Source organism: Lagopus leucura, unplaced genomic scaffold (genome assembly GCF_019238085.1).
Source record: "Lagopus leucura isolate 7727_CA_CO unplaced genomic scaffold, USGS_WTPT01 Super-Scaffold_100001, whole genome shotgun sequence".
Taxonomy (NCBI): Eukaryota; Metazoa; Chordata; class Aves; order Galliformes; family Phasianidae; genus Lagopus; species Lagopus leucura.
The window spans coordinates 89,332,088-89,358,368 of record NW_024962262.1 but is presented as its reverse complement, the minus strand read 5'-3'; the positions used below and the strand labels follow the sequence as shown (position 1 = coordinate 89,358,368).

The following is a 26,281-nucleotide window of genomic DNA, read 5'->3' as shown; positions in this document are numbered from 1 at the left end:
GAATTTTATGCAGTGCAGTTTTACCTCACAATTCTTCATGTCCTTAGAGAGCTTGAACCCTTTCTTGCCATCGCAATAGCAGCTATAACTTCCTGGAGAGTTTACACAAAGTTGAGCACAAGTATTTTCAGCGCATTCATCAATATCTACAAGAGATGGAAGCAAGAGTTTTTAAGATTTTTGATTGAACAGACTGAAAGCAAATATTAAATTATTGGAATGATAGACGAGTTCTCCAGCATAAAATGAATCCAACAGGTGACTACCGTTAAGCTAAATTAATGCTAACGGATATTCCCTGTGTAAAATTTTGAATCCAGAATTACCTGCTGCATGTTTAAAACCTAGCAATGTGATAAGGGCCTCGTACTCAGAGCTGGGGAAAATTTTGTCTGATTTGTGAGGCAGTAAGAATTTCAAATGCAAGGTGGTTGCATTAGCACAGGAGACCTCAATAAATCACTACTGTTGCAGTAGAAATGCTATTCTGGGTCAGACTTCTTCCTTTTCCTACGGATATAATCAAAATTTAGAGTGTTAGAAGTATATATGGCAACTATGTGGTAAAGGAACATGTTTTATTCACATAAGACCAAAATCATTTCAAAGCAAAATATCTGTTAAAATGACATACAGCAATCTCAGCTGATGACAGTTGATGACTACAGCTTTTTGGATTGTTCAAGTTCTAATTGATCTCAGGTACACAGCTGCAGAAAATGTTGCATAGCAGACTTCTGCTTCTCTCTTCAAATCTCTTCAAATGCCTTACAAATCCAAAATCTCACATAAGTAAATAGAAGAAGTTGTTAATACAGAAATATAGTACTGGATGTTGCCATGAATTGATCTGACGTAGCTTCTTGCAAATGCTTTTGTGTTGCAGCATCATAACTTGAATTATTCTTATATAATGACTGTATAAATTCACTTGTGACCATGCAATTGTGCCTGAAATCGCGGTCTTCAGAGAACATTTGCCAGTGTTAAGAATTTTAACTGCTTGGATTTGAGAAAGCTGTCCTATTAAAATGTGTTACTCTGAATGTACAAATACACAAACAAGCAAACTCCTGAAACTGTAAACTATAAACGTTCTGTGTGAGTAAGATATGAGGGTGGGTTGAAATGCTTAAAAGTTTATTTTGGAGCCTTATTCATACTTATTTCCACATATGCCTCAGAGAAAATAGTCACAAATTATTCATGCAGCAGAATTTAGTCAGTTGTTAAGAAGTATTTTGCTGATGCAGAACTGAAATTTGACCCTTCCATCTCCTTCATCTACAGTTAGATCGCTTCTCCTTTGTTTGGCATATGTACTCCTTCCCAGTTGGAAATCATTAAACTATTTATGGTCTTGATGGCTGTTGTCTATCCCAATAGATTGCAAGCTCAGCTTGGTAAAAGGGGTTCTACTGTGAAAGTCATTTCCTAATAATTTCCAGTGACTGGCAATCTCAAGTCTATTTAAAACTGACAACAAACCCATTGATTACAGTGTCAAACTGGTTCTGTTGCTGGTTGTTTTTTCTAATTTTATCAAACATACCAATGAGGCAATGAAAAATTCCAAACAGAATCTACACATACTATGCACTAGGTAAGAATAATGCTTTATCTATATTTTCCTATCAGCTTGCTTTGGAAAAACAAATTTCATTCTTATTATGATCACTTGTGGATCAGAAGAGGGTGAGAAATCTGCATAGGCCTGAGCATATGGAAAAGAGAAGGTAAAAAAAAAAAAAACCCTATATCCTGCTTTGCAGTGAAGATATGAAAGGAAACACAAAATTCAACATGTCCTGAGAGGAATGCAAGTAGAGAGATTCCGAGAAGCAACTTTTCTCAAGGCCTTCCAGAGAAACATGACTCTGTAGAGATGCTTTAGGAGGCATTGTTCCCTGTGGAAGATTCTTTACCCCTTCCAGCATGTGAACAACAGCCAATACAAAAACATAAAACTATGAGCACTGGCTAGCCAGTAGCAATAGAGTAAATCAGAGTATTGAATTCTCTGAAAGCAGTAGTTCATTTTGAATGTATTCCTCAGGCCCAGAGCCTGCAGACAAACACAAGTTTATGAACATATTATGAAAGCTTATTGCACACTGCTTGAGAGATGAATTTCTATCTTAAATCAATTACTCAGAGACTTGCCATAGTCTTGGGGAGATGTAAATTTCCATTGCCAAAATGAACCTAATGCTCATGAGTAAGGTTTCCAGAGAGTATGATCTGAACAGGAGGACAGCAAGCTTCATGCATAGTTATGAAAGTCACCTTCCACATCAACTGCTCTGGAATCCCTATCAGTCCAAATAGCAGAATCTCTCCATGCAGAGTTAATGTTTCCTGTTATAGAAATGCTGAATCAGGAGAGGATTAGGTTTTTTGGAGGTTTTTTTATTGCTTTAAAATTATCCTTTTCTTCTTCTGAGTTGTATTCAACGTTTTTGCATGCTTGTTTGAGCTATTTCAAGAGCTTCCCACAGATCTGTCCAAATGATAGTTCCAGATCACAAAATAGTCATCGGAAGCTCCTCAGACAAACTCATGGATCTGTTGCAGCATCCTGGGTTCATACAGCTGCTTTCAGTGGAAGATTGAATAAGTTGCTTTTGCTGAGTTGCTGAGACTTAAAATCAGCCATGAAGGATTTGCAAACCATGCCCTAGAAGAGAACTGTTCTATATACTGCTAGAGAAACATAATAATTTCCCCAGAGCATGGATGTGGATAAGCAGGGTTTTGTATGTGTTAAACAATTCATGAGGGAAGGGGAAAGCCTTATTCCTTGTCTCAGATTTTCAGAACAGGTGCTAGGGAGAACTAATATCTGAAATGCAGAAATACTCTGTCCTGTTTGATTAACTGGCTTATTCACTTCCTTAGGAGAAGTTCCCTATTCAGAGAAGGTAAATAATATGAAGATAGGCACACAAAATAATTAGGTAGTTCTTTAAAATGTGGTTTCAGCATGAGAAGAATATAAATTGGAATCTAAAATGGTATGATTTCTATTGAAAAAAGACTGGATTGTACAGATTTCTTCCTTCGATGATGTCTTGCAAAAGGTGGGAATGAGGAACTGTAGCAAAATTCTCCTAGGAACTGGTGGAAAAAAATCTCTTCCTCATTATGGTAACAGTCATCATCAATATAAGTGTGTATAAATGAATGCAAACCTTATTTTTTAGCAAATGTAATTGGATTTGATCACTTACATGCAAAATGACAGCAAAAAAACTAATGCCATTTAGTCCTTTTGGAAGGCTACATCTCTGTACATTTGGTGACTCATTTTATGTCATTATAACTATGTCTAAAAGCTTATTATCAGCACTGTTAGCAGTTCCATACAGGAGGTAAATCTTTGCTGTTTTTATGTTCTCATCTTGCAGCCCTCAGGGATCACTGTATCCAAAAGACAAATAACACTTCAATTCAATTTGATGCAATCCACATATCTGAAGAGAGTAGCGAAAGGGGTGACAATTAGATAAACTACCATGAGTTCTCATTCCAGTGCATGTAGCTCAAAAAGGGGCATAAAACTGTCAGTTAAGTTTTAATCCCACAGTAACTAGATAAAGAGCAGATGTCTGAATATGTAATCATTACCACAATGAAAAACTTTGTCACAAGAATGCTGCATGGAGCAAAAGATTCGTAACCAGCAATAAACTGCTTTTCTTTCCTTTTGAGCAATAAAATAGAGCTAGCATTCGAAATAAAAATCGATCACTGACGTTATTTTTTGTATGTGGCAGAAATTTTTCCTTCATAGTAAAACTCTAAAAGCTCATATCCTTCTTTTATATCTGAAATTGAATTTCTGATATGTGTAATGAACCGAAATTTTAACAGAGTGAAATACATTGTAGAACAAGTTTGCAAATACTTTCAATGCTTGAAATAGTTATTATTTCATGATGGTTTTGGAAGAGTGGCTTCTTGCCATTTTACCACAAGTAATCAATGCTTTTCAACTTTGTTGTAATTGTTACAGAAATTTGTCTTGTGTTTCTTTCTTCTGTCTTTACACTTCAGAAAAGAGGGAATAGTCTCTTGATGCAGGTCCTTTTTTTCCCCCACAATTCTTTTTCTGGACGTAGAAAAGTATTTTTCATTTTAAATATTGGGTATTTTAAATAACTGTCGTGTTGTCACATCCAGCCTACAATGGAGATCAATTCACTCTTATGCTGTTAGTTTTCAACATAACTACAGACCTCAAGGAGGGATTAGACAGTTGAATTTAATGTTAAATTTCACTGACCCCAGCGAAAAGCTCTTTAATGTAATTTAAATTTAAAGACATATAAAAAGAGACTCAGTCCCTGGCCAGGAGGGCTAAATAAAACTAAACAACCTATTAGACAGATAAAGAAAAACTTTTTAGCATTTTGGCACCAACAGATTAAGCTTTGTTTTCACTTCTTTTTATTTATTCTTTCAAATATTTCTGTCTCAACCGGTAAGGAACTGACGAATGAGTACTTTTAATTGCTTTTCCTATAACCTCTCTCAAGTTAGACGCATATATTAAACTGACAAATGTGAAATATTCCATCTTCACAACTATAATGGTGCTTAGAAACAGGATACAAGACACCCTAGTAATGTCCAGATCCTAAATGCATTGCTCCATGTTATCCAGAAGAAACCTGTTACTTGGTTTGAGAGCTTGAACAGAAAGTCCTTTTTACAGTGGGACATGTAATGTCCCATGAACTGACAAAATCATCTGGCATTACAAGAGAACACACAAGAATATGCTGGATACCCTAAGATTCCAGAGCAAGTCATTGAAATTGTGCACAATGCCTGCAGTATAGCTTGGACCCCTGAAAGAACAAACAAGTGAGTAACTCCATAGTAATCAATATATCATATAAGAGATGCTGGAATTTGTATAGCAGTAGATTCAAATATGGAAAGAAATGGGGGAATATGAGAGGGAAGGAGAGGGAGGAAGGGAAGTCCTACCTTCACAGTTCTTGGAAGTTGAATTATATGTGTAGCCTTCTGCACATTCACATTCATATTTACCCAGGGTATTCTTACAGACAGCTGTCCCACAGATGTTTGGATGTAATGCACATTCATTTATATCTAGAAATACAAACAAGTTATTAAAAATAAGTCACTCTTCTGCATATCATTTTTTCTTAACTTAGTCCAAAACTGTAAGAACTCGGTGAGGCTGGCAAACTGTCTCTTGCTAGTTAGGTTTTCTGTGCTTTTATAGCAGTCTATAACTATAGCAGTAAAGACTTCCAGAGGCCCCGAAAGGCAATTTCTGCATAGTCTCAGTGAAAAATGAATTCTCTGCCTGTCTACCTTTAAACTCTTCTCACATGTCTAGTGGAAAACAGGAAAAGAGAAACATATCTAAGAATGCAGTAAGAGAAATAGTCTGTGGATTTCCTATAAACTAAGTTACACTGCATAATAATATTCCGTCTTTTATAAAACATCCAGAAAGACAAGAAATAATCCTATCCATTTCTGACACGTCACAATCTTCTTTTAATTGTCTATGCTGACAGATTTTCAAGTTGCTCCCTGTCTCTTCATCCCTCAAATCATTTCAGTGTTTATCTTCTGTGTTATTTCCTATTTTTCAATGTCAATGTGACAACTGGACACAACATATAGTATAAATCTAACTAGATGTCTTGTAGATAGAAAAATATCCAATCCCTGGTAGCATTTTAATTCCCACCTGTATGTGCAAGGATCATTCTAGTTTTCCCCATGGTTTTGTAGTAGCTGCACTGGGGAGAACTGATTCTGTTACCTGCCTGGGAGGATTCAGAACATTTTGAAATCATAGCTGTCCAAAATACAGGCTACTTTTTGAGAGTTATCTTGTGCATTTTAAATTCCTTGGTGTATAATTTTGAAGATGGATGTAATTAAACACTTAAATCCAGTTTTTAAATGACCTAACTAGTACTGTGATTAGTTTTCAAGTTATTTTTCAATCTGACAGTCTTTAAATGATCAACACCCAGATCTGTACTTACATCACTACTGAAGATAGAGTAGAACTCCAGAAGAAATATCTCAGTCTAATAATAATCTTCACTAAGAAATCTTTTTTGAGATTTTTTTTCTTTTAGTTGCTTGGTTATTTTACTTTGTCTGCTACTCATTGATTCTGGTGTTAGATAACTAAAAATAACTTGTTCTTTTTAAGCCAAGCATTGTGTTACAATAAAACCTTTGCAAAGAGTCAGTTACGTCATTGATCCAAATTGTTAAAGTATGTTCATATATTTTTAGCTCCAATATGTGTTTTAAAAGATTTTTTCAACATCATTCCAAGAACTGCAGAGATTCTAAGTAGCTTACCTGTCTTCCCTACTTGATATAACAGAATTTTTTTTTTTTCTGGTATTTGCAGAGGCATTACTAACTCTCAAATATATTTAGACTAAAAGTAGAAACAGTGGCAGACAACCCTTAGGTCTGGCCTCTTGAATTATTTAACATTGTCTGAAATGGTTGGCATGGTTCAGAAATATGTGATATGAAAATGAAATGAGGTTGCTTTTTTTTTTTTTTTTTTTTAAGTAAGATTTGATAATTATTTTAATATATAGACTTCATCTGGAGTGGAATGAAATGTATAGGTCATGGTCAATAATAAATTGACAACTACTATCCATGTATGGGGAAAAAAATATGCTGGGTGAGCGAAAGACAAATGTTTCTCTTCATGTACAGCATTTTCAGTTTCATTAACAGTTTATTCTCTAATGAACATACAAACTCCCAAAAGAAGACAGCAAATTTGGAGTGACTCAGCCTAAGCCAATGTTTGCCAGATAGGAATTGCATGATAACAGTGTTAGCTGGTCGCAACACTTTATGTTTCTGTTTCAACAAGCTTAAAGGAGATATGAAACTGGTTAGTGATTAAAACTTTCTTTGAACCTTAGTTGGTTCAATATCTTCTTTCCTTGATCTTGTTCACTAAACAGTTGTCCGAATGTTCTTTTATAGCAGTGTAAGGTAGGAAGTAGGATGAGCAGCCTGGTTGAAGTAGGCCTGCATCTTCCAGTGGCAACGCAAGCTTCTGCTGATTTAAAGCATTTATGGAACTACTTGGCTAAATTCTTTCCCCTGTAGTCAATAGGCAATAAGCAATGGATTGTTATGTAGTGACACTCTCCTTAAGCCTTATTTCCTACCTCTGCAATCTCGTTTATTTGAATGCATGAAGTAGCCATCCTCACATAAACAACGGTAGCTTCCAGGCAAATTAGAACAGCGTTGGCTACAACCTCCATTGAAGTCTTCACATTCATTTATATCTAGAACGAAAACAAAATAAAAATCATTGCTCAGGGAAAAGCAACCACAGACAACAGCGTGCATGTAGGTATACTTCAAGATCTGATACTATTCAGCACTAGTAGAACTATAACCGTATTCCTGAGAACTAATATTGTAATGACATTAAAGATTATACCTTCTTCACAATTCTCTCCTTGCCATCCTGGTTTACAGATGCATGTATATCTGGCTTGTCCATCTATGCAATCCTTATATCCATCTCTATGGCATGGCAGAGGGCTACACTGGTTTGAAATTTCTGCAGGATGAAAACATTAGAATTACATGTTATTTGAGGATATTTCCCTCAAGGAACAGCTTAATCTTTCCTTTTGTCTTCCACAGCTACCTTTTACCTTTCAATAAATAGGGAGAGGCTTGATGAATAAGATCAGATATTGACACAAAACTCTTGTTATTAATTCTGTCAGCCAGAATCTGCAAGTGAAAAAAATCTAAAGCTACCAGTATTCTTCATCAGACAGAAAACAACTAGAAAACAAGTGATTCACTAAACCACAATAATCCTTGCAGATTGTGACCAAAGTCTTGACACTATTTTTTTTTAGTATTAGAGACATATTTAACCCTTTAAAGAACAATGCTCTGTCTCATTACATTGACACAAATTTCTGTAGAAATTCCTAATTTTCAACAAGTACCCCAGAATAAAATTCAAGGGCTCAGTTTCTCTGTTCAAGAAACTGCATTGTGTTCATAGAGAGACTTATACCTATGTGTTCATAGAGTTTGTTTTGGCTGACCAAGCCTTGTATGTAGACTGGATACATAAGTGTTTAATGCTGTCACCTGTCACAAATATTAACTTCAATGGAAAAAAAAAATAAAAATTGGAAAAATCAACGGAAGATTCTTTATGCATGCTGGCAAGACTTCAAGAGGCAAGGCTTGAAATACATAGTTGGGACAGAGAACACAAGGCTCACTATCTTTTTGCTATGCCCAAAATTCATAAATTCTTCAATTTTTTTTCCATGATTTTCCTAATCTTTATCAGCATAATATGTAAAGTGTCCTTATATTTATTTCTCTTAAGTCTGTCAGTACTCTCATGGATTATTTATCACCAAACCCATAGAAGTCACAAATACGCTGTTTCTTCTTAAAAAATATATTTTTGTATATATTTTAGGATGTTATTTCATGTTTTCTAAAAAGAAAATAAATATGAAAAAGGGTATTATAAAAGAACAGGTAGAATGAAGACAGGATTTTGGGATGCTCAGATTAAAAAAAAAAAAAAAAGTGGCTGGAAAGGCAAGTAATCTTGCAGAATGAAACTCGCTGTGATTCTGTGCCAGAGACCTCACTGAATTTCTTTATGTTGAGGCCCACAGAAGAGTAAGTTTAAAGTTCTGTAAGAGAGTTTAAAAAAAACTGTTAGTATATTTGTCAATTAAATTTACTTAATATTCAAATTCTGCTGCAAGCAAATCCCAAACCTCAGAGGCCAGACAAGGTCCAAAACCACACAACATCTCTAGAATAGCTACTCTATAGCACTTAATACTCATGTCGTGGACCAAAGGACTCCAGTTTCAGGTAAGATTGGCAGAAGAAATTGCAAAGAAGAAATAGAAGGAACGGGGCTGATATATGACTCTGTCACAGCAGTTTCCTGTGGTAAAAAAAAAAAAGTTGTCTAACTACCTACATTTTTTTTCTCTTGCTTGCTAATTTCTGCTTTTGTAGGTCAAGGAACAAGTGTGTGAACCAGGCTTGGAACAAGCAAAGAGTTTTATAAATGACGGATGTGGAAGGTACCCTGGAAGTGTGCAACTGCAGAAAAAAACTGAGTATGAATGCTTCTGAGCAGAAAGTGATGATGGCATGTGAGTGAGTCTGATCTTACAGAATATGGGTTATGTTGTCAGTGCAAAATATACACAGATGGAATAAGATGAATTAAGTAAATAAATGGGAAGAGAACTGGAGATGTTAATATATTAAAAAAAAAAAAAAAAAAGTTGATCTGGATGTACTCAGCCTTCATTGAAAAGATAGGTGGCAAGAAACATGCTGGTACCTCTATCCTCTCCCACTTTAAGTCTTTGGTATCCAGAAGATGTGCCACAGTGAGCAGAATAAGTATAAACATTGGGATTTTGTAAGCCTTTATTTTCAAAAGCAGTTAAGTATGCAACTATGTGATACAGTTTAGGAACTTCAAATTACTTTAAAATTGTTTGCATTGTTATTTTTATTCTTTTATTTCCTATCTTGAGATTCACACTAGTTACTGTATTGTTCTAAAATAATTGTTACAATTAATTTTTTTCTGATTAGGAAAATTGGATTTTTCATTTTGACACTATAAAGCAATTTGGATAATTAAATAAATAAACATAAAACTTTTAAAATGAAAAAATGAAAAAAATGCTTGATATTCAGTATCATAAGATGCATGAGTCAATGAAAGTACATTTAAAAAAAAAAGTCATAGTCTTAATGGGAATTAATTATTCTGTTTTCTCAGCAGTATTTCCTTTTCAGAAATGCTCTGCATAAAGTCCTTTGAACAGTCAAGCCTTTGAACCACTTGCAAAAGTTATGCTAACTCTCTTAACTTGTCCTTTCTCCCATTGATTGACCAACAGCAGTAACACGTTTTTCTTCAATATTATGAATCCAAATGGAGAAATACAATAACAAGTTAACTAGCTGCTTTCACGGGATAATACAGAAACACTGTGCACTCACACAACTCTGCTGAATTCTTTCCTCCCAGAACCTCTAATGAGTGAGAAAGTGTGACATCAATGGGAGTACATTTTAGTTTATGACAGCAGGCACGTTGGCTACGTGATCTGGAAAATATGTTCATCCATGACCATGTATAGTGTCATTATTAAGGATTTTTCTCACCTTCTTTTGCTTTCCATGACAAAAACAGGGACAGATGATCAAGAATAAGAAAATTTCTCTGATGCATCTAGGCTGTAAAAGTTTAATAAATTCAGAGAGATATTTCTACATTGACGAGTTGGGAATGAGCTACAGATGTTTCCTGTGAATTTACTAGAAAAAATACAGTTCACAATGGCATTATGAATGTATGGGCATAGAAAACTACACATTGGAGCAGCATCACAAACTCTTTACTTTGTGGCCTTCCTGTATCTGAAGTAAATATCTAGATCCATCTTATGTTTGAATTTTTCAGTTGGTGGCATTATACCCTTCAACAAGGGCTACAGTGTAACCATGGGCCAAAGAGTAGCATAAAGGCAAATTTGCCAGGTGGCCTCTTTGCTCAATTCCCTAAACAGGATCTGCTGGAAGGGCTGAGTCAAGTACAGTTACTAAAGATAAGGCAGAGTACTGAGGCCATACTAGGGAATGTTGGTGAGCTGACACAGCACACGCTTCTATGCTTCTGGAAAGTCTGCCTTCCACTTTGCAGTTTGATTCTTTTCTGCTATGCTTTGTAAAAATTAAAAACAGTCACTTACTCTGCAAATGCTCTCACCTAAATTTCTTGTCAATTTCTTTTCCCAGATAATTGTTTGCTGGAGTTAAATAGAGATTTGTGTATTTTTCTGCCAAGAACAACTGTTTCCTAGACATGCACGTTTGTGCGTTCCAGTGTGAGTGCAGTAGGTAAAGCATCCAGCAGCAGCACTTACCATTGACACATGCCCTCAGATCAGCTGGAGAATCTGGAGTCACTGCAGTAACCCTGAAAACTCCTGCTCGATAGGAGGCAAGGCAGCCTGCAAATGCAAATCCACACATAGGATACAAACACTCATTTAGACTGAAATTACAACAGCTTATACATGGCATCTTCAAAGACTCTCTTCTCACAGTTTGAAACAAGTTAGAAAACTTGTCTGGGCATATTAAAGACAGCTGATCACAGACCAACCTTCTTAGTGCCTTTGCTGGGATCTAAGCACATCAAACTACCAAAGAGCTACTATGCATTATAATAAGCATGCAAATCTTTTAGTGCTGTGAGCAGAATAACAAAACTAACATTATCCAAATAGCAAGGGTAGTGAATGACACACTAGAGTTGCTCAGGTTTCTTGTACTTACTTAAATACTTGGGGTAAAAATACTCCTGCACAAAGAAAAGAAAAACCAAGGGTAAGAAAAACTGAAGGTAGACAGAATTACAGCAAAACACACTGAAAATGTTCAAAATATATTTGTCTTATGACTATAAAAGAAGCAAAAAAGAAAATCACTTGGATTCTTAATGATACATATAAAACTTGGCATGTATTCTATTCTTTAGGGTAAGATAGCAGATTATTTTGTAACAAAGAACTCAGTGGAGAGAAGGTTAACATTCTGCACTGAATTTGACAATTTTGAAGTGAAGGCAATGACAGTGAATTGGATGTGATAATAAATTGGAGGTCAAATTGAAAATCTGAAATTTTTTTTCTTAGAATAGGAGGATCTTGCCCAATATTTTTACTAGAGACAGAGAAGCTTCCTTTTTTTATCTTCAGATAAAGAAGGGAAATAAAAAAAGTAAATACAACAACAACAAACCAAAAACCCCCAAAACACCACAACATGGAATAGGTTGAATATTTTACAGGAACTTCATTCCAAATAAAGTGAAGTCTTATTAAACTAGATTTTTTTTTTTAAACAAACAACTGATTACTGAAACAATTTAATTTTTTTTACTTAAATATCAACAAACAGTATCTCCAAATATATGCAGTATTATCAAAGACAGAACGTAGAACTAATACATGGCTTGCAAAACAGGAATTCATCTTAATCACATTTTCTGTACATAATAACCCCTTTACAGGATGAAGCTGACTACAATATTCCTAATGCTAAATACTGTGCAGTGGGAATGAGCTGAGGAACAGTTATCTCCACTAGGAAAAAAGCTCATAGATCAATCCCTTCATTAAAAGAGTTGCACTGCCATGTGTTCTCTGTGTAAAATTTTAATTGAAGCTAACAGGCTTTCCCCACATGGAATGCTCGCAGACAACTGTGGTCTAAAACTGGTGATCCATACCTAAAATCAAAATAATATCTACTCAACTATTCTCTTTGCTTATATGTTGTTTAGTATTAATTGATTCTATACGCAGGAGACTTTCAGCCCAGTTCTTGGTCTGCAATGTTTGAGAGGTTTTTTTTAAGCTTTGCAATGTGAATTCTATGTACTTCTAGAATCCCACTGCAAAGAACTACTATTTATCTCACAGATATTCCTCACATACTTACAGTTTCAGGATTATTTTCAAAGATTTCTCTGGCTTCTTCCTTGTTGCATAATTCTTCAACACACTCTCTTTCTAAATTTCCCTTCTTACTTTCTTCCATAAAAGAATTTGCTCGACGTTTCCTCACCAGGAACTCAGAGGCATACTGGTGGGATAGAACTTGGTAGAAACAAAGGAGCTCTGTTATTTATTTTTAACTGCTGAAATATGAGATAAACATGAGGTTCCCTTACAAAAGTCTGAATTAAGAGATTACTCATGAAGTGGCTGTTTCCTACGATTTAGGCACAAACATTCCAGGATTCTGTTCTTGGTACATGTCCTAAAAAAATCCCAAGTCACCACAAAAAACTTATGCAATGCCGTGTGTATGAAGCACAACTTAAATGTTATATTCAGTCTTTTTTTTAAGCTATGATGTTATAAATGAGATATGTGACTGATAAATGGAAAAATGCTCTCAAGACTTTTCTATTACCTGTTTCTTTGACCTAGAAGTAAATATTCTGATCCTATATGTGTGATCAAAAATGTGTCTTAAAGAAATCAGGCTACCTGTTATATGTAATTAACACAAAGTCATTTTAGTTTTTCAGAATCACAAAGAATATGACAAAGTAAAAGATAATGACATTCAAAAAAATATCAAGGCTAACAACCTGAAACTACATTCACATTTGACACAGGTAAAACAGAATCCTACTTAACTTTTTTATTTCAAATTGATCATGTTGTGAGTCATTCCTAATTTTCACATATCTTATTGTTGCTATTTTATTGACACTTAGACAATTGGCAAAGAAATGAGTTGTGAAATTGTATTACAATAAAAAGATATCCATTTGGTCCAGTGTTCCTTGCAGAGCACACAATATTATGGGGAAAAAGACTAAATTAGACTGCCTCATTGATTTTATCTTTGGACATACCTTGTGATTAAGATAAAAATGGATGAGCATAATAGCAAGAACTCCAGCTTACAGGGTTAAAGAGCATGGCTGACAGATGCTAACTAGACAGCATGGCACTTCTGCACCTTCCCTTCTTTTACCAGCTTTTACACAAGCTTTTACACAAGTCTGACTAGCATAACTGTCAGAGGGCACCTACTGTGCAAACCAGATACAGTGTACTTAAATATTCATCACTAGTCTGTGAAGATCAATTTAAACAGACATAGTCAATTCACTGTTGTTTATGAGTTTATAATACCTCAAACACAGAGCACTTTTGTAGTCAACTGTCAGAGAATGGCCTCCCAAAGCACTAAGAGAGGAAAAACTTAAAAGGCTTTTTAGGAAGAATAGCTAATGATACACAGAACTTGAAGACAGAATGATTTTCAAGTGATAGATCTAACTTAAAGCCATAGCATCCTGAACACAAAGCTCTCAATCAAGTGATGGCAAACACAGCTGAAGCACTCTGGAGAACTTCAACATGGACAGTAACCTGATAAAACCTTTATGTTATAGCATCCTAAATGTATTTGATATGGAATAAGACTGTAGCCTCAAATTGATTTCTTTGGTGTATTTGATAAGACTAATCCTCACAGTATGGTATGTGGGAACTGCTAAATCACGGCCTGAACCTCTGATTGATCGTCTGAGGCAAGCATTGAGTCAGCCCAGGGAGCACAGGTGAAGGCAATTCAGCTGGGTGACTGGAAGGGGTGGAGCCTGGCTGCACCTCTCAGACCTCATTTAAGGGCTGACTGTGAGAGGGAGGGTTCTTTTCCTAGAGATTGCTCCCTTTGAAGTTTTCTTGCAAGCCTAGGACATGGGTGAACGTTTCATTTATTTTCAATTATCCCTTTCCACTGTGATAAACTTTCTAGTTATATGATCTGTAGATGCTAGCCTAGTCACACCACTCTGTGTATTTGTTGTTTATACTGTATGGCAATAGGTAAAACTTTCTGAGAAGGCAAATAGATCTACTACAACATACCTCTAAAGCTCAGAAGCACATCCTTGTCTCAGAAAGTAACCAGCAAGTTGCTCAGAAATGCAAGGAGGAGAGGACGGCTTATGCCCTGAGTATTTGAGTAGGCATCAGCCTGGTTTTGGAGGAGTCATTTCTTCTTACATACATTATCTATGAGTTAGTCTTATTGGAGACTGGAAAGATCTCTGTAAGGTGGAGACTGATCCATAACAGGAATGAGGCCAGGACTTCAGTACAAAGCTCTGCTATGTGTGATTATGCTGATAGAAAAGAGCTTTCATTGGTATATGCTACCATGAAAAACTAAGTAAGTGTGTAAGCAGAAAAACTCTTGCCAATTTTGTTTATTGTTAGCACTAGTGTAAGCTTGCTGACACAGCTCTGGGGCAGAGGCTCTGTGGTGAAGATGAGGCCTAATTCATTGCTGACTTTAAATGTTCTTGTTTCGACCATCATTCTCATTTCAACACACGTTTTCAATAAATAATGTGCAATAAAATTACAAGTACAGTGCTTTGGAGAACGTGACCCCAGATATAAAACTACCTGCTTTGAATACAGTGGGGTAGTGGAAATGGGCATATTATTTTACAGTAAGTAGTTCGGCCTTCATTTGTACTTCTCTAAGCTTTTAAGTTTAATTAAGATGCCTTAGTGCAAATTTCTTATTGAAAATATTTCAATTCACATGTACAGACTTAGTAGTGTATTTACTTAACTGTTTTTTCCTTACAAGGATCATGACAGGACTTTTATTAGAAAAAAAAAAAATCCTCCCTGTTGTTGCTTCCAGTTTGATTACAGGAAACTCCAGTGAACTCCTGACCCTGCCAAACCAGTAGTTAACCCTTAAGGAACTCAGTGTATTTTATTTAAATATCTTTGAAGCCTCTTGGAAATCCAGGCTACAGTTTCAACCAACAGGCTCTGCACACACACAGTGTAGTGTCTAGTTATCAAATGCATGTTTAAAAGCAATACTCTTGATAAAAAAATGAAAAAAATGAGGAGAGGATAAGATTGAGTGGTTACTTAAAGCTAATTTGTAGTGCACAGACAGCCACAAACCTGCCTTAAGTGGGCTAGTTAAGCACAGCTTAGAGCTGCTTATCGAATACCCTGGTTGTGGAAAGCTGTTGTAGCCTGCTACTGCTATCAGAGGAACTTCACAGACCCAATACAATGAATAAAAACTAAAACTGATGACACTCTAGATAGTGGAATTGCCTTATTTGTGCAGTTGCTGTATTGCAGTCAGCTCCATAATTCCTAGAGTCTTTAGAAAAGCACATCAGTGACATAAGCTTTACGCAACCAACAAATTAAAGTCAACTAACTGCTAATGTTTGTCTGTTCTGTCTTGCCCAAAACTTATACATGCTTATGCTGCACAACATTTATAAAGCTTGCAATTAGTCCAGCATTGCTCACTGCTGTATGTTATTACAGATTAGCCATTTGTGTAAAAAAAGAATAGTGTACATATGAGGCCTGCTCCTATCTTATTCTGATATATCTTATTCTGGCCCACGATGTCAGAGGCAGATGTTGGTGCTATAGCAGTAGAGGCTGAACCTTCTCATCAGTATTCCATCCTATATTGTTGCTGTGCAACAGACAGCAGCAGATGTCCAGTCTGACAAAACGACATCTGACATGGAAGTGTGTATGAAGCAGAAGTGTGTGTCAATGAATTTCTCCCTGTGGGAAAAATGGCACCCACTAGCATTCATCAACACTTGGTAAGTGTTTAGGGAGACCAAACAGTGGATGTCAGGTAGTAGGTGGTGCATTGCAGCAGTGGGCAAAGTGACAGTGGGTCACCTCCACTGGTGTGGATGTTTAAAAGTGGGGCATGCATGCTCTTGTTCATCACTGGTGAAAACGTATAGCTACGGTGGTGCCTGTGTTGAAAAAGTGTTTTGTAGCTGAGAATTTGTTCTATCAAATAGCATTACTGTGTTCTTTGTTGTCATTTCAATACAAATAAGTAGGAAGCATTATTTTTGGAATAATATTTTGAAATAAAGTATATAAATTCAGTATCCGAAGAGAGGCTATAAGAAAGAACGGAACAAACTATCAGGGTCTGCTGTGATGGCACAATGCTAAATGGTTTAAAACTAAGAGGGGAGATTTAGAGTGGATATAAGGAAAAAGTGTTTCACAATAAGGGTGGTGAGGCACTGGAACAGGTTGCCTAAAGAGGTGGTGGATGTCCCATCCCTGGAGACACTCAAGGTGAGGTTGGGTGGAGCTCTGAGCAGCCTGATTTAGCTGTGGATTCATTGCAGGGAAGTTGGGCTAGATGGCCTTTAAGGATCCCTTCCAACTCAAATCATTCTATGGACGTGTTACAAAAGCAGGAGAAAGGGAGATATCAAAAAATGCCTATTTTTAGGGCCAGTTCAAACTTAATTTCTAAAATGAATTTTCATCTCTCTATACTATTCTCCTCCTAGTCTGAATCCCTGCCATTCAAACAGAAGTTTGATTAGTAAACATTAGTTTTCTCTTCTGCCCGTTTAATCATTAGTAAGACACGTCAGAAGCACGCTTGCTTTGAGCCCTAATTTTAGTTGCCCCAGATACACAACCGTATCTAAGAGGTCCAAGCGCTAGGTGAGGGGAGGCTCTGAGGCCCAGCGCTGGATTCTGGTCACCATCCTGCGGCCCCGCAGCCCTCGCCGTATCTGTGGACCGCGACTCCGAGAGCACAGCTCCCATCCGGAGGGCCCCGTAGCTCGGGTCAGCCCTCTCCCCGCCGCCCGCGCCCCCCGCCCCACTCACAGGTCGCGGCCTCCGCCAGAGCGATGGCCACCGCCAGGCCGGCGAGTAGCGGCACGCACCGCCCGCCCTGCGGCCTCATCGCTGCCGGCGGGGAGCGGGCGCGGCGCCGGGACTGCGCGACGGCTCCTCTGCGGGGCGGCGGGGCCGGGCGAGCCTCTGGGAGCAGGAGGGAGGGGCGGCGGGGCGGGGGGGGGGAGGATGGGCCGAGGCCGACGACCGTGCCCGGCCCGAGCGTCAGCAGGGCGTCGGGGGCAGCGCCGCGGCGACGATCGCCGTCTGCGCCCGGCTCAGGGAGCGCGGCGAGCGGGCGGGCTCGGCGGGACGCATCGCCGGGAACTGCCGGGCGGCGAGGCTTCTTCTAGGCAGGAGCGGGCCGAGAGACGCCCGCGCAGAAGGGCACATCGCCACCCGGCCTGCCGCTTTCGGGTCCTCCCGCGTGGGCGACGAGGCGCAGAGAGCCGGCGGCACCTCTTCGCTGCTGATCGGTCGGCCCGCCGCGGGCGGTGCGGAGCGTCGCGCTCCTATTGGCCGACCGCCGGCCTGTCTCTCCTCCCCGGCGCGGCTCTGCCCTCCTCCGCGTTTCTCGGTCTGCGAGAATTTTGTCCTATATCCCCGCCCGTTGGCGGTAACCTGGGGTTACCAGCCTGGTTACGCGTCCCTACCGATGGGGGCTTCCACCAATAGGCGGCCTGGCGTTAGCGGCCGCTGGGCACGTGACCCCGGCGCGGCGGGGCGCACTGCAGCCGCCCCCGCAACAGCGCACCGTCCCGCCCGGCCCGCCTAGGCCGCACCGCCGCGCCACGACTGTTGGTAAGTGTGGGGCCGGGAGGGTCTCTGAGACTCGGTTGGGATGTGTATGAGCTTAATGCATTACTGCATTAACTCTTGTTTAAGAGCAAGCCAGGTGTTATGTGACCCAAAGTCCTGTTTCGTGATCCAAAGGCACCAGCAAGCCCAGCGATGTTCCTGCTTGTACTTTGTGTGCCTGCTGGCTACGCTGAAGCTTTGGCTGAAATGATGGTATTCAGGCTTGTGTGAAGCATGTCTCCGTCACTGTTCAGTTGCTTGGCTGGCTGTTCAAAACATAATGCAACTCAAGTAGAGCTCTTTGTTTTTATTGATAAAATTCAAACAAGTCGGACAAGGAGACCTGACAGCAGTCTTTCAGTATCTGAAGAGGGATTATGAGAAACGAGAGAGCACGCTTTAGCAGGGTCTGCAGTGATAGGACGAGGGGGAATAGTTTCAGACTAAAAGAAGAGAAATGTATTTTGAATTTAAGAAAGAAATTTTTTTTTTATGGTAAGGGTTGTTATGAAGCAGGTTGCCCAGAGGGGTGGTGGGTGCCCCATCCTTGGAGACATTCAGGGGAGCCTGGACCAGGCTCTGAGCAACCTGAAGGAGCTGTGGGTGTCCCTGTTCATTGCAGCGGGGTTGGACTAGATGGCCTTTTAGGATCCCTTCTAACTCAAACAATTCTAAGAAGCAGCATAGCAGGAAACAGTTAAACTTGCTGAGAAGGGTAAGCTCTAAATGCTTTGCTTAATTATTCTTTAAGGAAGATGAAGGATTGATATTACAGTGAAAAATTCTCTACCAAGGGCAGAATGCTTCATGAAAACTCTTGACAGTGAAGTATCTAAAAGATACTTTGATGTGGAAATAAAATCATCTGATTAACAGATTCCTCTGAGTTTTGTACTTGCTGGTACTTGGTATTTTGGATCACATTACATATGGGCTGCTAAGTAGCTCTTGATCTTAATATAGATTTACAAGGATTAATGCAGTTTTTTATTATGGTTTTCTTAGTTTCTGTGCTAACTCTTTATGTTCTCTTACCTAAAAGTTGAATCGTTCACAGCTTTTGTCCCTGATACTTATGCCTGCTTGCTACCTAATTGTTATAGCTTAACTATACAGTTTTATTGATTTCTGAGCTTCTCGCCTTGTTGGTTTTGCTCCATCTCAAAGAGGAAGCAATCATCTTCAAACTAACAAATGTTACAGCTGTAGCAACATGTGTGTGCTGTTAATGAGCTCTCCATATCTGCAAAATAGCAGAACACAATGTCTGTTGAATACTGTGGGCAATGTCTTTACTGCAATTTTGTTAGAATCTGTAAAGCTGGACAGCATGTACAATGTGGGAAAGGATTTGTTCAGTGGTGACACCTATGTCCTGAAAATGAATTTGTGTAGCCATGTTCTCAAGACTAACTTTGTTGGTACTTGCTTGTTGGTCTAGGCACTGTATTCCGTGGTGTGTGTTTTCTTGGAGGCTTTTATGGTTGTTCAGAGCCTGGTTTTTGTATCTGGAATACTTGTAATCATCTTGTTCTCTTCTTAAGGAGCCTCTCTGTTCCTTACACACTAAGTCTTGTGGAGAAGCTATTCTAAGGAGCTCTTATACTTAACAATGTAAATATTTAAAGAATATCTGTTGTCTGCTCTGGAAGAAATCTGATCTGTTTGTGATATTAAATGATGTCGGACTCGTACAAAGGCATCCTTGAATGCAACAGCTTTGTAAGGTCAGGAGTTCTCAGTTACTACCTGTGTAAATTATTTAAACTATCATTCTTTGTTAGGGATAATGTGTGTTTGTCAGGGATAGCTCCTCAATTTTTCCCCACTTTGATTAGTTTAAATTAGGAAGAAGTTTAGAAAGTTATCCTTAATTACTCAGTTTTCTGCTTCTCTTGAACATGGCTTAGTTTGAGTTTAGTTATCACTTGAAATAACAAAGGAATTAATTTGGTTAAAAAAGGAACTTTGAGAAATGAGCTTCAGGAAATTTGCTGTGGCAATTCAAAGTGTTACTGCTTTCTGATGACATGGAGACAAGTTACCAGTAGAGAACATCTGTGACAACCTCTAGAGGAGAGATTGGTATTTTACTAATCGCTGTCTTCTGCCCTTTGACGTAGCACAGACATTAGTCCTCTATTCAGTCTGTTTCCCTCCCTCCCCCTTGGCAAATGTCTGTGAGAAGAGTTGATGAGTTGGGCCCTGTCTGTGAGAAGAGTTGATGAGTTGGGCCCTGTCTGTGGAGGTTGCTGTCCAGTACAGGACAAGTAGCATGTTGGACTATGGGATGCCAAGATGGGCTTGGAGTGATTTGCTGCTGCACGGTCCTGGTTCCCTTGCAAAAGGCTTGGTTTAAATAGTTCTTGTAATACACAACTAGAATACTGTGTTATTTTCCCCCAGGTTTACATCTCCTTGAGGAAATTTTCCCTATATTACCAATCAAGCACACCTGGGTATTTATGCAAAGATTATCCCACAAATAGATTTGCCTTTTCCCAAGGGAGAAGTAACCCCCATGCTTCCTTTCCCAGCCACTAGCAAGCTCTAGTCTCTGATCTACAGTAAAGTAAGCAAGCTCTGTGACCAGCACAAGAGCCTGCTGATAACAGTGATGAAGGCTGCTCTGAAAATAGTGCCTTCTATTTTTTTTGTGTTGGTCCATAACATCAGGGGTAGATGTTGGTGGAATGGCAGTAGAGGTTGAACCTTCCCGCCAGTGTTCTGTTACATATTGTTGCCTTGTGATGGCTGGCAGCAGAGAGACAGTCTAATAAAATAGCGCCAGACATAAAAGTGCACATGAAGCAAAGGGGTGCCACTGAATTCCTCCACGCAGAGAACATTGTACCCACTGATGTTCACTGATGCTTGCTGTAAGTTTACAAACACCAACCAGTGGATGTCAGCACAATGAGGCATAGCTAATAGTGGTGACTATGTTGAAAAGGAGTGCTTTCTAGATGACATTTAGCTCTTCCAAGCAGTGTTACAGTGCTCTTTGTATCTGTTGTAATTTCCATGCAAATAAAGAAACATTACTTTTGGAGTGACCTACATATAATATGTTGAGCTTAAAACTATTCTTCTTCCGATGGCAAGGCAGAGTGGGAAAGAGAAAAATCTTGATGCCACATGAGCACTGTTCAGCAACTGCGGTATCAGCATCATTTTAGCAAAAAATACAAAGCTCAGCACCATGCTGTGAAGAAAATACACGTAGTCCCAGCTAGAGCCAGTGGAGCACACCAAGAGGAGCATAGTGACTTTGAAGCTGTGTACTAACATTTGTCTAGGCTTGCCAATGAAGGACTTTCCATGAACATTTTTATACTGCTATTATTTGTGGTAGTACTGTTGTAGCTGAGGTGACTGAGGGCCTTTAGTAGCTTTTGCATCTTTGGGTGTTTGCATGATTTGTGTAAGCCACGCTGTTTTTATTAGACATACATGCAATCAGGCAGTCATTCCCCATATTTTATTTCCACAGAGTAGCATCAAAAGGAATGTTCTGTTTATTTTTCTCACACTTGCAGGATAGAAAATGGAATTGTATAATGACAGATACTTGATTCTACTCTTTAATTTCATGAAAAGTAGTATACTAAGTTGCCTATTTCTCAAAGTACCCTCTAGATGTTTCCTTGATGCATAAAAGAAACTGATGGTAAATGAATATATGTAGTGGGTATGACATTTTGTTTGCATTTGATGTCTTATTATGTTACGTTCTTAGGCCGTACCTGTGCTTGAATTTGGCTGTTATTGCATAGCCAGGGGCACTGTGCAATGCAATGGCTAAACAAGCACTGGAATTTCATAGCTTGATATGTTGTGCTGCTCTAGCTTGCTGTTTTCCTGATGTGCACAGGTCTTGCATTATTATTTTGTGTAAGTGCTGTGGTATTGCTACCCAGATGCCCCAAACAGGGGCAAACAGTGCGAAAAGGGTGAAAGACGCAGTGGGACTTTGTTGGGGTTGAATAACATTGAATAAACAGATTGCTGCTGTGTACAGATGGTTTGTCTTGGTTACACGTTGGGACTAACTGCATTTGTTTTTCTTACTAGGGGTTACAGGTCAATACCTGGGCCTCTGCTGTCTCCCAGTCTTCCTGCGTTGGTCTGACCTGTTCATGTCATTTCTGTAGCTTTCAAGGCTCTGAATGGCTAGTGAAGAGAGATGTTCAACCTAATGGCCAATTGTTGCACCTGGTTAAAACGGTGGCAGGAGCCTGTCAGGTAAACATATGAAAGTATTTATTTACACTTCTGTGCTGACCTTCTTCCCAAACTTTATTTCACATAATCTCACCAGTGTTTTACTTTAATTCCTAGTATTTTTTTTTCCAATTCCAATATATTTTTAACTCCAAGTGATAATCAGTGTGTATTCTGAACTTACAAATTACATGTACACTCATAATGAAGGTACTCTGTTTCTGACTGAAAATATGAAGTTCAAAATTTGTTGCATAAAGTTTCTTATGGGGAGATGCTAGAATGTTTATGTAAAATTTAATCAATTTGGTTTCTGCATTTAGAGATTATAAAGTGTAGTTTGTTAAAATACTGTCAAGAATATAATGTAACCCCAATGTAATTCTTGTCCCTTCTTTGAAGTACCTTAATGCTGCATTTTGTGATCAACTTCATGATCCATTCCTGCTTCTAGAATGAAACTGTTTTTCCTTTTATGTTAGTTTTATTTTGACACAGTACATTCTTTTTGCTCCAGTTAGCAAAGGTGCATAGACTTTATTTCAACTGCTTACAAATTGGGAAGAAGGGAAATAAGGGGTACAGCACTTTCCTCCCTTCCTCCCTTCCTCCCTTCCTCCCTTCCTCCCTTCCTTCCTTTTTTAACTTCATTCATGTATGAGGATTTGATCTTGTGTGCTTGAGAAGTTGAGGTTTTTCTGACTGTGCTGCTGCTTAAAGGAGTATACTGAATTAAACAGCTTTTTGATACAAGCTATTTGTAGACAGTTGTAAGTTCATGGCTGTTCCAGTTATGGCTTATGTTTAAAGTATAATTTCATAGGATCCTGTTGTTCATTTTTTGGGTTTCTCAGAGCTTTTTGCCTCTTCTGAAAAACTGTAGACAAATTATACTTCATGTATGATGTTATTATAGTTTCAAGACTAGAAATAGGGATGCATTTAGTGTTATTTCACTTAGGAGCATAAAGTTCAGCAAATTTCTTTTACTTGTTTGAGTATTTGTGAATTGGAGGAATAATCAAGGTCTACTCATAAGTATCTTTTTCCTATAGCTTTATTTAAAATCTTGTCCTACTACAAATTCTAGTCTGTGCACTAATTTGACTATACAGAGTATATTAGTAGCACCACTGATTTGCACATTTGCAGCTTCAATTGTTCCTGCTTGGGGAAAAAAGAAGACACAATAAGTACCAGAGCCACTTAGCTTATAGTGTCCTATGTTATCGACCCACTTTTTAAATTCTTTTATGGTATTGTGCAGTTTCACTGGTTGATACAGAAATTGTAGTCTTGCTTATAGCAGCAGTTTTGTCTGAGACAGAGATGATAAAAATTCAAGGAGTGGAAACTAACTTGAAGAAACTACTAAAGAGATAAACACTATGAAGAAAAAGAATCTACAGTACCGTGAAATTAAAATTTAGTGGGCAAATATAATTTGTCCTTTATAACTGTACCTTGTTATAGTTTGAAAAATCCAACAGCAGATACACAAATGTAACCATGTTTGCAAATTAGATATTTTGAGATTTATTCTTTCTACTACTTTGTGGGAAGTTTGATAAGTTTCTTAAAAAAAAATAAGCACATTAAAAAAAGTGATGTTTGGCAAGAGAAGAAAAGGGCTTGAAATATCTTTCTCTTTTTTTCATTCTTTTTGGAGGAAAGTGACATTAATAATGGTGGGTCTTGATAATGCTGGTAAAACTGCTACAGTCCGAGGAATTCAAGGAGGTAAGCAATTAATTTATCATCTAAATGTATTGTTGAAATAGTGTAATTACTTGCTTTGTATCATTTTTATCTAATGTATTTCATCATCTCTTGATTTATCTTTTCCTCTCCTTGCACATTGTTGAAATTAAATTTTTGCTGATTATGCACTTCTCTAGGAGTCTGGTAGCAAAAGTGAACAAGTTGCAGGCTCCAGTACATGGAAGGGAAAAATTAAATGGTCTTGTATGGAGACACAAAGATCTTGATTTTTGATACCTGGCACATCATGCTGGGGTGACGTTAAAAAAGTAGGTGCTTCTAGTCATGTACACTATGCTCAGGGGAAGTAGTAGAGCAAGCTCTGCTTTTTGTCCGCTGTAGTTAAGAAAATGTTGAGTTGAAAATAGTGTAGCTTAACACACCAGCAGCAGCTGACAAGCAGAATTGCTACTGTTCAAGAGTAAGAGTATATTATAGAGGTGAGGTGAATATAATGAAGAGAGCTGCCTCATAATACATTGATCCATGCAGCACTAGAGCCTTTGATCCACTCACACGGAAAACTAATCCTCAGAGACATTTTTAATTATTTTAGAAATAAGTAACTTACTTTAGAAAGTAACTTTAGAAAGAAAGTACTTACTTTTAGTAAGTACCTTAGTACTTACTTGCTTGAGTACACCCCTGTATTGTTATTGTAATGCGAATTTGCACCAAAATCTCTTCTGGGTAAGGGTTTTAGTTTTGATTTAATGAGCATCATAGAATGTTTTTGAGTGGGAAGAATTTTTGGGGGGTATTTCAACAAAGAGCTGAAAGAACATTGTTGCTTGATTTAAATAGAAGAAAGTATAGGAGAAAGACTCAAGTTTGTAGGTAATGTTCAAATTCACAGTAAGTTTGAATTAACATTAAGAAGGAGAATATTATGGTTAATGGAGTGTTTCACATCTCAGCCTAGACTGGAAAAATTGGTTTTTTTCATGCTATATGTGCAGAAGTAGCTTTCTGGTGATCATCCAGTAACATGCAAGTATCAGTAAACTTTGTATAACACCAGTGTTCCAAGTCATGTAGAATCACTATAGGTTGGTATCACTATATAAGGTTGGAAAAGACCTCTAGGATCTTGTATTCCAACTGCCAACCCATCACCACCATGACCACTAACCATGTCCCTCATTGCCACATCTACATGTTTCTTGGAAATCTTCAGGTTCAGTGACTCTGCACTTCCCTAGACAGCCTATTCCAATGCATTGCCACTACTTCTAAGAAGTTTTTTCTAGTATGCAACCTGAACCTCCCCTGGTACAACTTGAGACCATTACCGCCTGGCCTGTCACTGTTACTTGAGAGAAGAGGCTGACTCCCACCTCGCCACAACTTCCATTTAGGCAGTTGTAGAGAACAATGAGATCTCCCTGAGCATCCTCTTCTCCAGGCTGAGCAATCTCAGTTCCCTCAGCTGCTGCCCATAAGATGTATGCTACAGACCCTTCACAGTTTTGTTTCTCCTCTTTGGACACATTCCAGGGCATCGTTGTCTTTCTTGTAGTGAGGGCTGTGAACTGAACACAGTACTTGGGGTAAGGCCTCATCAGTTAAGAGTACAGAAGGACAATCAACTCCCTGCTCCTGTTGCTACACTATTCCCTTACAAGCCAGCATGCCATTGGCCTTCCTCACCACCTGGGCACACTGCTGGGTTGTGTTCAGCTGGCTGTTAATTAACTAACACTCTTCAATCCTTTTCCTCCCTGCAGCTTTCCAGCCGCTTTGCCCCAGATCTTTAGTGTTGCCTGGGATTATTATGACCAACATGCAGGACCCAGCATGTGGTCTTGTTGAACCTCATACAATTGGCCTAGCCTACTCATCCAATTCCTGCTGTAGTGTTTTCCTACTCTCAAGCAGATTAACATTTCCTCCCAACTTGGTGTTATCTGCAAACTTATTGAGGGTTCACTCAATCCCCACATCCTGATCACTAGTTAAGATATTGAACAGGACAGGCCCCAGTGCTGCCCCTGGGGAACACTGCTACTGACTGCTCACCAGCTGGATTTAACTCCTTTCAGCCCCGTCTGAGCCCTGCTGTTCAGTCAGTTTTTTACCCAGTGAAGAGTACACACCATGATCTGCCAGCTTCTCCATGAGAATATTGTGGGAGATGGAGTTCGAGGCTTTGCTAAAGTCTAGGTGGA

At 38.6% G+C, this 26,281-nt stretch overlaps 2 protein-coding genes and 1 long non-coding RNA gene across 7 annotated transcripts in view; 2 read left to right on the top strand and 1 right to left on the bottom strand.

Moving 5' to 3' along the window:
* Positions 1–9,678, top strand: part of LOC122177630 — a 56,924-nt gene extending 47,246 nt beyond the window's left edge. For all 5 annotated transcript variants that reach the window (XR_006178118.1, XR_006178121.1, XR_006178119.1 and 2 more), the window contains one exon: positions 9,067–9,678. This is a non-coding gene — a long non-coding RNA (uncharacterized LOC122177630). The remainder of the gene's footprint in view (positions 1–9,066) is intronic.
* Positions 1–17,401, bottom strand: part of PROS1 (protein S) — a 31,692-nt gene extending 14,291 nt beyond the window's left edge. The window contains exons 1-8 of the mRNA XM_042867217.1: positions 17,322–17,401; positions 12,583–12,740; positions 11,416–11,440; positions 11,001–11,087; positions 7,490–7,612; positions 7,209–7,331; positions 4,996–5,121; positions 25–146 (exon numbers count right to left, since the gene is read on the bottom strand). Coding sequence (XP_042723151.1) covers positions 25–146; positions 4,996–5,121; positions 7,209–7,331; positions 7,490–7,612; positions 11,001–11,087; positions 11,416–11,440; positions 12,583–12,740; positions 17,322–17,400 — 843 coding nt within the window. The 5' untranslated portion in view covers position 17,401. The remainder of the gene's footprint in view (positions 1–24; positions 147–4,995; positions 5,122–7,208; positions 7,332–7,489; positions 7,613–11,000; positions 11,088–11,415; positions 11,441–12,582; positions 12,741–17,321) is intronic.
* A 675-nt stretch (positions 17,402–18,076) lies between these two features.
* ARL13B (ADP ribosylation factor like GTPase 13B) overlaps positions 18,077–26,281 on the top strand; it is a 44,841-nt gene continuing 36,636 nt past the window's right edge. Inside the window, 3 exon segments of the mRNA XM_042867610.1 lie at positions 18,077–18,131; positions 22,203–22,373; positions 24,026–24,092. Coding sequence (XP_042723544.1) covers positions 24,038–24,092 — 55 coding nt within the window. The 5' untranslated portion in view covers positions 18,077–18,131; positions 22,203–22,373; positions 24,026–24,037.